This window comes from Antechinus flavipes, chromosome 3 (assembly GCF_016432865.1).
Source record: "Antechinus flavipes isolate AdamAnt ecotype Samford, QLD, Australia chromosome 3, AdamAnt_v2, whole genome shotgun sequence".
In the NCBI taxonomy this organism is placed as follows: Eukaryota; Metazoa; Chordata; class Mammalia; order Dasyuromorphia; family Dasyuridae; genus Antechinus; species Antechinus flavipes.
Genome location: NC_067400.1, coordinates 124,988,885 through 125,004,309, shown reverse-complemented (window position 1 = coordinate 125,004,309; position 15,425 = coordinate 124,988,885). Strand labels below are relative to the sequence as shown.

At 34.8% G+C, this 15,425-nt stretch overlaps 1 protein-coding gene across 2 annotated transcripts in view; it reads right to left on the bottom strand.

Moving 5' to 3' along the window:
• NDFIP2 (Nedd4 family interacting protein 2) overlaps positions 1-15,085 on the bottom strand; it is a 90,953-nt gene extending 75,868 nt beyond the window's left edge. The window contains exon 1 of one of the 2 annotated variants that reach the window (XM_051983981.1): positions 14,826-15,085. In XM_051983981.1, coding sequence (XP_051839941.1) covers positions 14,826-14,867 — 42 coding nt within the window. In that variant the 5' untranslated portion in view covers positions 14,868-15,085. The remainder of the gene's footprint in view (positions 1-14,825) is intronic. The other variant, XM_051983982.1, reaches the window with a different exon arrangement.
• Between the last annotated feature and the right edge of the window lie 340 nt (positions 15,086-15,425).

The following is a 15,425-nucleotide window of genomic DNA, read 5'->3' as shown; positions in this document are numbered from 1 at the left end:
TGCTCAGGATCATACAGCCAGTACTTATCAAGGAAGGTACCTGAACTCAGATCTTCCAGGCTGCAAGGTCAGTTCTACAAATTTACTTTAAATACTTTTATACTTATACAAAAACAAAGATAATCTCTGCCCTCAAGAACCATACATTCTATGTGATGGAATATTATATAAGAAATGATAAGCAGGCTGATTTCAGAAAAAGCCAGAAAAATTTACACAAACTGATACTGAATGAAGTGAGCAGAACCGGAGAATACTGTACACACTAAGCAAGATTATATAAAAATCAATCATGACAAATTTAGCTCTTCTCAGCAATGAGAAGATCCAACAAAATTCCAACAGATTTGGGATAGAAAATGCCAGCTACATCCAGCAGAACTATAGAGACTGAATGCAGATGAAAGAATACTATTTTCAGCTTTGGTTTGTTTGCTTTGTTTACTTTTTTTTTTCTCATCATTTTTTCCCTTTTGTCCTGATTTTTCCTTCATAACATGACAAATAGGGAAATACGTTTAAAATGACTGTTCATGCATAACCCATAACAGATTGTTTGCTGTCATGGGGAAAGGGGAGGTAAGAGAGGAAAAGAGAAAAAAAATCTGGAACTCAAAATCTTAGAAAAAATGAATGCTGAAAACTATCTTTATATGTAACTGGAAAAATAAAATACTACTAATAGGTAAAAAAAAAAAAAAAATGGGAAAAAAAAAAAAAAAAAAAAAAAGGACCATACACTCTAATAGAGGAGTGGCCCTGGAGGAGTTTCTTTGGTCCATAAATCTACAGAGATGTAGAGAAAAGCTACGCAAATATACTAGAGATTAATATATTCCTTCCCAAGAACAATGATGGAGAGGATCATGGTCTTGAACAGAAAAAGGGTGGGAAGGAAACTGGAAAAACTGTTGAAGAGATTATTAAGGGTTGGGGAAAAAGCAAAGAGAGGCATGAAGGAGTGAGGTTCCCAAAAGGAGATGGGAGGGGTACAAGGCAGGGGAGCCGTTTCATATGCCAAGTTTGGAAATCAAAGGAGCTTCAGAACATATTTTCCCATGATAAAGAATGTTAGTAAGAGTGGTGGGGTTCCCAACAACCATAAAATTCTATTTAACCCTTACTCTTGCATATACTAATGAAATTCTAGAGCCCAATCATTCTTTCTAACAATGTTTCTATGAAGAATTACATTCTAAATTTCAAATTGGGATTTTAGTGAGTAAACTTCTTTCTGCCTCACTCAAGTAACAGCTCATAACCTTTCCCAATCTGCCTAGAAATTGGGAGGTATTAGGAGAGAGTGGAAAGTAGAGGGGAACCTTTCTCAAAAGTAGTTCTTCCAAATGGAGTGGGTAAACTCATTAAAGTACATGATTGTATGCTATCTAAAAACAAAAACTAAACTCATATCAATGAATCTGTGTGGCTAGAGAGATAGCTAGGAGCAAAGCAAAAGTTTATCTTACGTTCTCGCTGAGAAGCGGGAGTCCCTTCTGTCAAGCAAGCAACAGAGGAGGAGGCATCTTTTGGGATAAGTTTTACACTTTAAATAGTTCCTAAAGCAAATACCCTCCCATCACTGACCATTATCCTCATTGGCTGAGGGTCTTACATTCTAAATGCAGGAACTACCCAAGAAATTGAATATAGTACATAGTTGCCCATATCTGATTGAAGTAGGGAGAAAATGATGTCATGGAAAGATAGCAGGAAGGGAACTTAGGGTCAAAGCTCAAGGCCCTTCAGGCCTACTCCAACTCTGAAGTAGATGAAGTCTTACTCGATTTTTACAACTGTTTTGAGAGATTTCACTTCATCTCATTCAAATGTATAACTTCATCAAGGTAATTTCTTCACTAGTAGAGGGACCATAAATCCTCCATACCTACACATATTTATATGACTTTTAATATAATGCCTACCTTATTAATCACATTTTTTAAATTAAAAGTTGACATGTGATATTAAGTTGTTTAAATATGATATTCAGTTTAAATTTATAATAGCTAATATTTGTTAAGCATAACTATATGATCACATTTTTATGCACAAAGAATTCAGGTACTCTTTTTAATTTAGAGTTATTTCAGGACCTCAGGGTCATTATCATTAATAATACCTAATGTATCTTAATTGTATGATAATACTGTAAGAAATAATTCCTGATTGAGTTTATTAAGTTGCAGTTACATGTTAAATGAAATAATAGACTTCTGTAGGGAAGAAAATGAACTAAATTTTCCTAATTAAAGCTTTAAATCAAATGCATTCTAATTTGCACAGGTGGTAAAATAACCCCAAAGTAGTTACAAAATGAAAATAATCATAAGCTACTCATCAATACAAATTTCAACCAAAAAAAAAATGTTTGCATTATTAACTTAGTATAATTACTTTAATATTAACATCAATAAGCACCTATTTTGTCACATTACGTGATTTACCAAATTTTGTAATAATCATTCAATGTCAATTTTAAAAAATATTCTGACACTTCATTAAATATTTACTTTTTAAATAATTCAACAAGTATTTATATTTGTCACAGTCAATCAAGATTATCAATAATGTTAAAAATTTAATGTTTAACAAAAGTATTTGCTTCCTTAGTTATTACTGGTAAAATATATATATTCAAAATGTGACTTTGCCATTAGTTAATTAATGCTTATCTACTAATGTGAAAATAGTTTGTAAAATGATGGCACCCTTTCTAATAAGGTTTGACAGTCTAATAATGATTTTTTTAAAAATTGCACTAATAGTATAACATTTCCCTTTAACATTTTGTCTTCTGAAAATAAAAATCATGTTTAAAAATTGTCTCCCTTGAAAATATATGCCATTAAAATTCTGTGGCATAACCTCAAATCTATCAGATTGGCTAAGATGACAGGAAAGGATGGAGGGGACATAGGGACACTAATTCATTGTTGGAGTTGTGAATTGATCCAGCCATTCTGGAGAGCAATTTGGATCTATGTCAAAGGGTTATATACAACTGTTCATAGCCTTTAATCCATTCGGTCTTAATACCAAAGAAATCACAAAAGAGGGAAAAGGATAATTTGTGCAAAAATGTTTGTAGTAGTTATTTTGGGAAATGGAATTTGAAGGAACTGGAAACTGAATGGATACCCAACAAATTGGGAAATAGCTGAATGTTATAATATATGAATATAATGGAATATTATTGTTCTATAAGAAATGATCAGCAGGCTAATTTGAGAAAAGCCTGAAAAGATTTACATGAACTGATGCTGAGTGAAATGAGAACACTGTACAGACTAACAGCAAGATTATGTAATAATCAATTATGACAGACTTACTTCTTCTTAGCAATTCAATGATCTAAGAGAATTCCAATAGATGTGAAATGGAAAATGCCATCAGCATCCAGAGGGAACTATAGAGATTGAATGAAGATGGAAGAATGTTTGCTTTTTCATTCTTGTAGTTTTTTCTTTTGTTCTGATGTTTCCTTCACAGCATGACAAAAAGGGAAATATGTTTAAAGGGATTGCACATATTTAATCTATATCAGATTGCTTACTGTCATGGTAATGCAGAAGATAGAAGAGAAGAAAGGAAGAAAAAATTTAGAACTCAAAATCTTACAAAAATAAATGTTGAAAATTATCTTTACATGCAATTGGAAAAATGAAATGCTACTGAAGAAAAAAATAATATATGCCATACAAAAAGGCTATGCTTTCTCAAAATAACAGATTAAAATATTTTCTTGTACTGAAAGCTTACACATGAAAAAAAAAAAAAAAAAAAAAACAGTATGATTACTATCCTGATCTTAGTTCTCCCTGTTTCAAATGTTTTTCTAAAAAACTTTTTATATCAGTAAAATTTAATTTTGTACTTTAGTTATGACATGACAAATATGTGAAATGGAATTTCCTTCAGTCTAGATTCTAGCTTCACTTAGTCATGGCAATTCTAAGACTAACAGTAATAAAACCTTAAACAATAAAGTTTCTAGCTAAGATTTCTATCTCTTGGTAGTAAATATGTTAATACAGGAAATGGAATTGTACATAAACTAAAAGATAATGGAGGTGGGGAAAGTCCTTTCAAATTTCCTCCCCCTCCAAAAAATTATTTTATTTTTAAGTCGATAAACAGTTTCCCTTCAGATATATTTACATTACTATCATTTTATAAAAACCAACAATTAGGACAATCAGATTGAAATGTGAAAGTCTGTGAAGGGAAAATGAGTTTAAAGAAACAAAGGAATATTTTTAAATTGTTCTAAGTATATATTAAACAGAAGAAAAAAAAGACTTTTAAGAAAAAACTTGTTTTCTCAAGATTCTTTTACATATTACATGGTAATTCATTTTATTTACATAGTATCAGTTGCTAGTACCAGAGTTATAGTACTCACACAACCAAAGTGACTGTGTACAGTACAAATTTATGTCATCTGATTTCAATTGGTTTTTCACTACAGGAATGTAATCTTTTTGTTCTTTCCTATTTGATCCTTTCTCATTCTCTCTAGAAGGTATTCCAAAATGTCTTTTCTTTCCTCAAGCCTTCAACATTTTCATTCCCTATTCTATCCAATATTCCAAATTATTAATAATTAAAGAAATGCAAACTAAAGCAACTTGGAGATTCAATCTCACACATATTCTACTGATCTAACTGACAAAAAAAGGAAAACGTCAATGTTATTACTATGGCTATGGGAAATAGGCACTTACATGCACAATGATGATGATAGTACCGTCATACTAGAAAGCAATTTGGACTTATGCAAAGACAAATGGGCATAGTCTTTGCTTATAACAGTATTAGGCCTATACCTGAAAAAGATAGAAGGAGAAAGTTCTAACTGTACAAGAAATATTTACAGCAACTTTTTTAATAGTAGTAAAGAAATAAAAGTCAAGGAGATGCCCATCAATTAGGAAGTGGTTAAAAAAAGGTAATATAAAAGTAATAAAACGGTAAGAACTGATGGAGTTTAGAAAAACTGAAACTTAGGGAAATTACAAAGGTTACAAAGTTACAAAGGCAATTAGTAACAGAGCCAGGATTTTAATTAAGGTGGTGACTTCAAGTACAATGAGCTTTTCCTCTGTACCACATGGTCTTTCAAGTCTTCAGCTTTCAATTAATTCTTTCACTATATTCTTTCCTTCAGGGAAGTCATTGCACGGCTTTAACAATCACCTTTACTTAAATTTGTATCTCTTATCATGATTTCCTTTGTTCTAACTGCTATCTCTACACTACCAGAAAAGTACAGTTGGATTATCTATTATTTTAATTTTTTTTCTACAATATTTCAAAGATGCATGATTTTGTTAATGTGTTAATGCCTATGAATTATAATACCTCTGACTTTGATAAACTGTCTTCAAAAGTTACTATAGCTAAAAAAAAAAATGTAATTCTTCTCCAAATTTAGATTATTACAAAACAAATTACTGAGCTGGTACTCAAAACTTAATATGGAAAATTTTTATTATCCCCCAAAAATAAGATATCCTTCCAATCCACTATAAGAGATGGTATGTACACTGGACCTGGAAGTTGGGTTTAAAAAACTGGATCAAGATATCCAGATATATGGAAGAGCATGAATAAAGGCAGGGAAATGGGAAGGTACAGGATAATTTACTTACTCAATATCTAATTCAATACCAAACAAACTACCCAAAGAATATTTTATAGGACCAGAAAAATATAATGAAATTTGTATAGAGGAACAAAAGATTAAGAATCTCAAGGTAATGATGAAAAGAAGTAGAAAGGAAGAGGGCTTTATCTGTACCAGATCTCAAACTATTGTACAAAAAAGTCATCATTAAAATCACTTGATACTAGTTTACAAAAAAGGAGCGAAGAAATAATCTTTCAGTGCAACAGATTCATTATACAACAAGAAACAAACACAATTTTGATAAGCTCAAAGACTCCAGTTACTGAAGAAAAGACTCATTATTTGACAATAGCTGAACAGCAAGCAGTCTGGCAGAAATTAGGTTTAAGAACAATACTTCACACCATATTCCAAAATAAATTCCAAATGGGACGTGGCTTAAACATAAAGTCATAACATAAATTAGAGAAGCAAGCAAGAAATTACTTTTCAGATTTACCACTAGAAGAGTTCATGACAAAAACAATAGGATCAAAAAATAAAAACAAAACTGAAAATTTTGATTATGTAAATTACAAAATCAAACAGTTAAAACTGAAAGGAAATAGTAACTGGATAAAAAAAATTGCAGCAATTTTCTCTTTTAAAAGATCTCTTATCTAAGATATATAAGGAACAGATTCTAATGCATGAAACTAAATATCATTCTCCAATAAAGTCAAAGAACTAATATGCAGTTTTCAAAAGAAGAAATTCAAACTATTAACAACCATATTTTTAAGTGCACTAAACCACAAATTAGAGCAAGGTAAAGTGATTTGAAACTGACAAAACTGACAAAAAAGGAAAATGACAAATATTGGAGGGACTTCAGCAAAACAGGTATATTGGTACACTTGGTATTGCTATGAACTAGTGTAGCCATATAAAAAACAATTTGGAACTTCGTCCAAAGAGTAACTTGTATACATACCCTTTGGCCTAACTAACACAGTAAAAAAGGAGATCCATAGTCCTCAATTTGTATTTATTCTGTATTCTGTCTTCTGCTTGTACTAGGCTGACACTCCAGAAAAATCAAAAGAGAAAAAGGCTCTATTAGTTACAAAAAACTTTTTTTTTGTAGGAACCAAAAACTGGAAGCCAAGAGATTGTCTTCCATTTAGGCAATAGCTAACAAATTGTGGTATATGAATATAACAGATTATTAGTGGGCCATTAGAAATGACAAAATAAGCAATTTATATGGCAGAAACTAGGCACTGACCCACACTTAACACCGTACACCAAGATAAGGTCAAAATGGGTTCATGACCTAGGCATAAAGAATGAGATTAAACATAAATTGGAAGAGCATAGGATAATTTACCTCTCAGACCTGTGGAAGAGGGAGGAATTTATGACCAAAGAAGAACTAGAGATCACTATTGACCACAAAATAGAAAATTTTGATTATATCAAGTTGAAAAGTTTTTGTACATTATAGGATATAATAACATCCCTCTTAGATGCATTTATGTTTTACATCCCAAATGTACTATAAATCAAACCAAACATCAGGTTATATCGTTTTAATTGAAATATGGACCACATACCCCTTGTGATTTTTGAATAACTAGCATTTTTGTTTGGAGTTTGGCTAGTGAATTACAATAAAGTATCACTGGTCTCAAAAAAAAAAAAAAGTTTTTGTACAAACAAAACAAATGCAGACAAGATTAGAAGGGAAACAATCAACTGGGAAAACATTTTTACAATCAAAGGTTCTGATAAAGGCCTCATTTCCAAAATATATAGAGAATTGACTCTAATTTATAAGAAATCAAACCATTCTTCAATTGATAAATGGTCAAAGGATATATATGAACAGACAATTCTCAGACGAAGAAATTGAAACTATTTATAGACATATGAAAAGATGCTCCAAGTCATTATTAATCAGAGAAATGCAAATTAAGACAACTCTGAGATACCACTACACACCTGTCAGATTGGCTAGAATGACAGGGAAAGATAATGGGGAATGTTGGAGGGGATGTGGGAAAACAGGGACACTGATACATTGTTGGTGGAATTGTGAACACATCCAGCCATTCTGGAGAGCAATTTGGAACTATGCTCAAAAAGTTATCAAACTGTGCATACCCTTTGATCCAGCAGTGTTTCTACTGGGCTTATAACCCAAAGAGATAATAAAGAAGGGAAAGGGACCTGTATGTGCCAAAATGTTTGTGGCAGCCCTGTTTGTAGTGGCTAAAAGCTGGAAAATGAATGGATGCCCATCAATTGGAGAATGGTTGAGTAAATTGTGGTATATGAACGTTATGGAATATTATTGTTCTGTAAGGAATGACCAGCGGGATGAATACAGAGAGGACTGGCGAGACTTACATGAACTGATGCTAAGTGAAATGAGCAGAACTAGGAGATCATTATACACTTCAACAACGATATTGTATGAGGACATATTTTGATGGAAGTGGATTTCTTTGACAAAGAGACCTGAGTTTCAATTGATAAATGACGGACAGAAGCAGCTACACCCAAAGAAAGAACACTGGGAAACGAATGTGAACTATCTGCATTTTTGTTTTTCTTCCTGGGTTATTTATACCTTCTGAATCCAATTCTCCCTGTGCAACAAGAGAACTGTTCGGTTCTGCAAACATATATTGTATCTAGGATATACTGCAACATATCCAACATATATAGGACTGCTTGCCATCTAGGGGAGGGGGTGGAGGGAGGGAGGGGAAAAATCGGAACAGAAATGAGTGCAAGGGATAATATTGTAAAAAAAATTACCCTGGCATGGATTCTGTCAATATAAAGTAATTATTAAATAAAAATTAAAAAAAAAAAAAAAAAAACAATGATACTGTTTGAGGATGTATTCTGATGGAAGTGGATCTCTTCGATAAAGAGAGCTAATTCAGTTTCAATTGATCAAAGATGTACAGAAGCAGCTACATCCAAAGAAAGAACACTGGGAAATGAATATAAACTGCTTGCATTTTTGTTTTTCTTCCCGGGTTATTTATACCTTCTGAATCCAATTCTCCTTGTGCAACAAGAGAACTGTTCGGTTCTGCACACATATATTGTATCTAGGATATACTGTGACATATTTAACATGTAAAGGACTGCTTGCCATCTGGAGGAGGGGGTGGAGAGAGGGAGGGGAAAAATCGGAACAGAAGTGAATGCAAGGGATAATGCTGTAAAAAATTACCCTGGCATGGGTTCTACCAATAAAAAGTTATTTTTTTAAAAAAATAAGCAATTTATAAAGGAACCCAGCAGATCTATGAAGTGAGCAGAACTAAGAGAATATAACAATGAAAACATTATAGAGAAAAACAAATATGAAAGACTAAATAAAATTCTAATCAATGCAATGATATTCAAAAGAATGAATACAAATGAATAGTGTCAAAAGGTGACACATGAAAATGCAGCAGGAGGCATATCATCAGACACAGACAATATGGACATTTGTTTTGCCAAACTTTGCATGCATCATTGTACTTAACAATTTTATTTTCTGAAGTACTTGTTTAATTTGCTAAATAGATTAGGGGAGGGGGAGATGAATAATACTGGGAGGAAAAAAATAAAATTGTTTTAATCTTCAGTGGCTATATAAACGTGATCTATTGTTACTATATTATTCCTCTTCGGGAACTCTATGCACTAGCCAAACAGGTTTGCTCTCTTTTCTAAGAACACCAAGCACCCTACCACCTCACTGCCTTTTTTCATGATCTACACCACGCCTGGTTATGCTTTCCTCACCACCTCTCTTCTGAATTCCTTCTTATCCTTTAAAGTACTTGTCTGAAGTGATCTAGGGCATGTAATATTGGGTACTGTAGTGTGTTGTGCTGCTATCTTAGTCTCTTTCCAATCTGTCCCCTATAAAGGTAAAGGCTATGTTATCTAAACTTTGTATCTTTGCCTGCACTAAAGCAAAGTGTATTCCATGTACTAATACATGGGAGGACTAGGGAAGGGAAGATGTAGTTCAGAGCATTTTTTTAAAAATTGGGGGCAGGAGTTGGTGTAGAGGATAGAGCACTAGCCCTGAAGTCAGCAGGACATGAGTTCAAATTTGACCTCAGACACTTAACACTTCCTGACTGTGTGACTCTGGGCAAGTCATTTAATTCCAATTGTCCCTATTGGGGGGATGGAGGGGGTAGGGGAGGGGACAATCAATTTCAATATCCCTGTGATGGAGAGCAATTTGCATCCAGAAAGAAAACTATAGGGACCAAATTTGGATCACAACAGAGTATTTTCACTTTTTTTGTTGTTTGCTTGCTTTTTTTTCTCTCAGTTTTTCCCTTTTTTGATCCGATTTTTCTTTTCTTTTTTTTTTTTTTTTTAATTAAAGCTTTTTATTTACAAAACATGCATGGGTAATTTTTCACCATTGAACTTTTCAAAATTTCCGTTCCAAATTTTTCCTTCCTTCCCCTCCTCCCTCCCCTAGATGGCATGTTTTTATGTTAAATATGTTAAAATATATGTTAAAATCATTTATTTATAAAGAAAAGAAACCTGAAAAGAAAAACAAAATACAAGCAAACATCAAAAGAAAACATGAAAATGCTATGTTGTGGTGCACGTTCAGTTCCCATAGGCCTCTCTCTGGGTGTATATGGCTTTCTTCATCACTGAACAATTAGAACTGGTTTGAATCATCTCATTGTCCAAAAGAGCCACATCCATCAGAATTGATCATCATATTGTTTTATTGCCATGTTGTTGTTGCCATGATTAATGATCTCCTGGTTCTGCTCATTTCACTTAGCATCTGTTCATGTAAGTCTCTCCAACCCTCTCTGAAATCATCCTGTTGGTCATTTCTTACAGAACAACTCATTTACCACAATTTATTCTACCATTCTCCAATTAATGGGCATCCACATTCAGTTTCCAGTTTCTAGCCACTAGAAAAAGGACTGCCACAAACATTTTTTGCACATGTGGCTCCCTTTCCTTTCTTTCAGATCTCTTTATAAGTCCAGTAGAAATACTACTGGGTCAAAGGATATGCACATTTTTTAGCATAGTTCCAAACTGTTCTCCAGAATGGTTGGATCCCTTCACAGTTCCACCAACTATGTATGAGTGTTCCTGCTTTTCCACATCCCCTCCAATATTAGTCATTCATTATCTTTTCAGGAAAAGATTTTCATTTTAGCCAATCTGACGAGTGTGTAGTGGTATCTCAAAATTGTCTTAATTTGCATTTCTTTGATCAATAGTGATTTGGAGCATCTTTTCATACGACTAGAAATAGTTTCAATTTCTTTATCTGAAAATTGACTTCATATCCTTTGACTATCAATTAGAGAATGGCTTGAATTCTTATAAATCTGAGTTAATTCTGAATATATTTTAGAAATGAGGCCTTTACCAGAACCTTTGAATGTAAAAATGTTTTCCCAGTTTATTGTTTCTCTTCTAATTTTGTCTGCAATAATTTGTACAAAAATTTTTTAACTTAATATAATCAAAATTATCTATTTTGTAATCAATAATGATATCTACTTCTTTGGTCACAAATTCCTTCCTCTTCCACATGATCTGATTTTTCTTATCCAGCATGATAAATATGGAAATATGGTCATCACTAATTGCACATGTTTAACCTATACTGGATTACTTGCTGTCTGGGGGATAGGGCTGGGAGGAAAAGAGAGAAATTTGGAACATAAGATTTTAGAGGAGTAAATGTTGAAAACTGTCTTTGCAGGTGTTTTGAAAATAAAAAGTTATTATTAAAAAAAGAAAATGGGCAATCTAATTGACACAAGGTGTCAAGTCTGTGGCAGGTGTGAGATAAGACTGAAAAAAATAGGTTGAGCTAGGGTGGAGGGCTTAGAGAATCACTGAATAGCAAAAAAGATATCAGATCTATAAAGTTGACAAACATTTATTAAGCACCTAATATGACAGACCCTGAGCTAAGTGCTGGAGACATACCAAAAAAAACCTCAAAATGCTCATGATTTAATGGGGAACCTAATACACAAATGAGTACACACAAAATATATACAGAATCAGAGTTAATCAAAAGAGGAAAGGAACAAGCACGGAGGGTAGAATTAAAGAAAGGCTTGGTGGGATTTTAGCAGAGATCTGAAGGAAATCAAGAGGTGGAGATGAGGAAAGAGAATTTTAGGCACAAGGGATACAAGGGATAGTCTGTGAAAATGCCCCAAGTTGGGAAATAAACTATCTTCTTCAAGGAATAACTAATTGAGATAAGTGTCACTGAAGGGGAAGGATTAAGGTGTAAGAAAATTGGAAAGATAGGAAAGACCAATATTAGATGACCTTTAAACACCAAAGACTAGGTTTTATTTTTGATCCTTAAGATAATTGAGAGCTATTGGAGTTTACTGAAAATGGAAGGAAGAGGCAGAGATGGGAGAGTTGACATAGTCAGACCTTCCCAAAAGGTTACTGAAATAGTCCAGGTTGAAGTAAACACAGCATGCAACAGAGTATGGCAGTATCAGAGAGAACAGGACACATGAAAAAAAGTGTTTTGAAGATAGAATCAATAGGTGTAGTCAACTGACTAGAAATGGAGAGGAGAGGTTGAAAGAAGAGTGAAGAATCCAGAATGGCATCTAGCTTGCAAGACTGGATGACAAGGAGGATGGTGATACTTTCAACACTGCTAAGGAAATTCAAAAGAGGGAAGAGCTTAGGAGTTGGGGTGGGAAGGGAAAGACAATGAATTATATTTTGACATATTGAGTTTAAGAGATCTTTCAGACATCTAATTTATATGTCTAACAACCAGTGAGATCTGAGTCCATAGGTTAAAAGAGATTTCTAGCTAAATAAACAGATCTGAGAATCATTAGCATAGGAATGACAAGGAATTCTACTAGATTGATGAGATCACCAAGTAATAATAATAATAATACAGATTAGAGAAAGCAGAGGATTCAAGACAATGCTCATAGGTAGCAGGAACTACCTGGCAAAAAATCCCAGCAAATGAAACTGAGGAGTAATTTGAAAGGTAGGGGGGAAAGTATAGGAAAAAGCAATGTCATAAAAACCTAGAGAGAAAAGAGTATTAAGAGAAGAGGGTGACTGATAGTCAAAGGGTTACAAAGAAGTTAGGTGAGGATAAGGATTGAGAAAAATTCATCATATTTGGCAATTAAGAGATCATTGGCAAATTTAGATAGCATTTCAGTGAAATGAAATGGGAAGTCAGACTGCAAAATGTTAAGAGAAGAAAGGAACCATGGAAAGTACTTGGAAAATCATTTAACCCCAAAAAGCAAAATCAAGTAATATAACACCAAGAAGTAGTTTTTTTTTTTTTTTAATAAAGCAGTATAGTAGAATTTTTTAAAAGACATTTTAAAGCACAAAGATTTTCACATATTTCCAAAAGTATTAGGGGGAGGGAGGGAGAATGTGTTAAAGAAGAAAGTATATAATCCTCCATCCTTTCCTCCCCCATTAGTATTCTAGTTTCAGTAACCAAAAAAAAAAAAAAAAAAAAAAGGAATTAACTAGTCATAGGAGTCATATTATGAGAAATTATTCTTAGAGGGCAATTACTGTTAATGATTTAACATGCCTTAAATTTATCCTGCAAATCCAAGGGTTCTTTATATGAGAATCTATAAAGAATGATAATGAAAAAAGCAGTGAAGTGAGAATCTTTATATCTATCTTTACTTAATTCAATGATTCAAAAGACCTCTAATTTTCTCTTCTCTCTCCAAAGACAGAGGATAAGAATTTGAAAAGACAAAAAAAAAAAAAAGGAAATAATTTTTCTGCTTTAAGAGTATTTTTGCTAATTTCTGAAAAATAGGTAAATTTTTTTTAAAAAAATGAAGTTCACCAACAAAAGAAAAAAGTTCTCCAAAAACAGAAGCAGTATTAGAACTGTTTTGAAAATACCAATAGGAAAGTCTTTTGGATTAGTAAAAGATTTTTTAAAATTATTGAAAACTTAAGTGTCATGTGAGTTTTTTATATACTTAATACTTAAAATAATTAAAACAATTAAATATTAACTGTTATGATTTTCTAAGCATTTACACACATTTGAAGATTCAATACCCTACAACACTGTAAACTGTGAACAAAACAAGATGAGTAATCCTTAGAGAAGCAAAGCAAGTAAACATTACAAGTAAAATCTGAGACCCATAAACCAAGTAACACAGCAAGAGTTTCAAAGATTTAGAAATGGTGCAAAAAGAAACCAATAGAATATTCGATGCCATAGCGTTTCAGCTTCTCCCACCTCCACTCCTATTCAAATGGTTTTACTCCTGGAAAGTTTATGGAATACCTCGTTAAGTTTTGTTTGTTTTTTTTAATTAAATTTAGAAGTTAGTCCAAGTCAACTTTTAAGTAGGTAAATTTGAGAACTGCTGCTCCAGACCATAAACTGCTAATCTACACGGGGTAAGGGGAGCTGCCTCTCCGAAAGGAATAATCTCAGGTTCAGGCTAATACAATAGGTTATTTCTAAAGCTCTTAAAAGTTTGCAAAGCCATCTGCAAATATATTTCTCCCTTTTAAAGGAGAGGGAGAGTGCAATTAGTCCATTTTACAGATAAGGAAACTGAGGGTCCGAGAGACGCTGAGGAACAGTGCCCCCGTCGCACAGATGGCAAGTGTCAATGAATGGCAGGATTCCGAATCCGGGTCTTTCTAACTCCAAAATCCACGGGCAGAAGCAAAATCAGTCCCGGACAACTCCAAAGTGGGGGTAAATGCTCCAAAACAGAAGTCAAATGCTTAACCCAGATGTTTACTAAATTCCACCACCCCACCCTGTTTCCGCCTCCCACGTACCTGCCCGCCCCCACCCAGCCCTCCACGGAGTTCCCCGACTGAGAATCCTTTCCCGGAGGAAGCCCAAGCGCCGGAGTCACCCAAGTCTTCGGGAGGTAAGGAAGAAGCCAGAGAAACGAAAACTGATTTCAAGGCGAAGGCGAAGGCGGGGGCGGGGGCGGGGGGACTAGGGAGCGCGCGAGACCGCGAGCTCCCAGGGCGAGCCCCGAGCCAACCCGGGACGGGATTCCCCGAGGAAGGGACGGCCAGCGTCTCCTCCAGCTGCGCGGCCCTGACTGGGGGGACAGCTCCCAAAGAGAGATTTTGCCCCGAAGGTGACAGAGTCGCGTTCACTCACCATTTGGTAGCGGCGAGTAGTCATCGGCTTGTGAAGATCCATCCTTGCTTGTCTTTCAGGAACCTCCTGGACTAGGAAAGGGTTGGGAGGAAGACAGCAAGGAGGGGGTCCGAGAGCCCGGGGCTCTCAGAAGCTGAGGCTCCCGCTGCCGCCGCCGCCACCTCCTGACTGAGCAGACTCACTTCCTGCCCGAGCCGAGACCTCCGCGCTGTCCGTGGTCAGGACGAGGCGATGCAGTCCTCATCTGGAACCTGCCTGAGATACTGAGCATGCGCGGCTGAGAGACACGCGCATGCTTAGTGGCGCTTTATTATTTTTTTAAAGAGCTCCTTAGTTTCCAAGTAGAGACTCTGGCTGCGTAGGAGTAGGAAAGAGACCTAGAGAGAAAAGAGGAGGAGGAGGAAGAGAAGGGAAGGAAAAGGAGGAGGAGTAAGAAGAGCTGACTTAGTTGGTAGTGGCCCATCCATCGCGTAGGCAGTGACTGCGAAAATGAAACTTATTACCTGCCATGGCTAGACTGGATGGGTCCTTTCTGTTTACACACACACACACACGACAAAGCCATATCCCATATCTCCGATGTCCCTACCCCTCACCCCA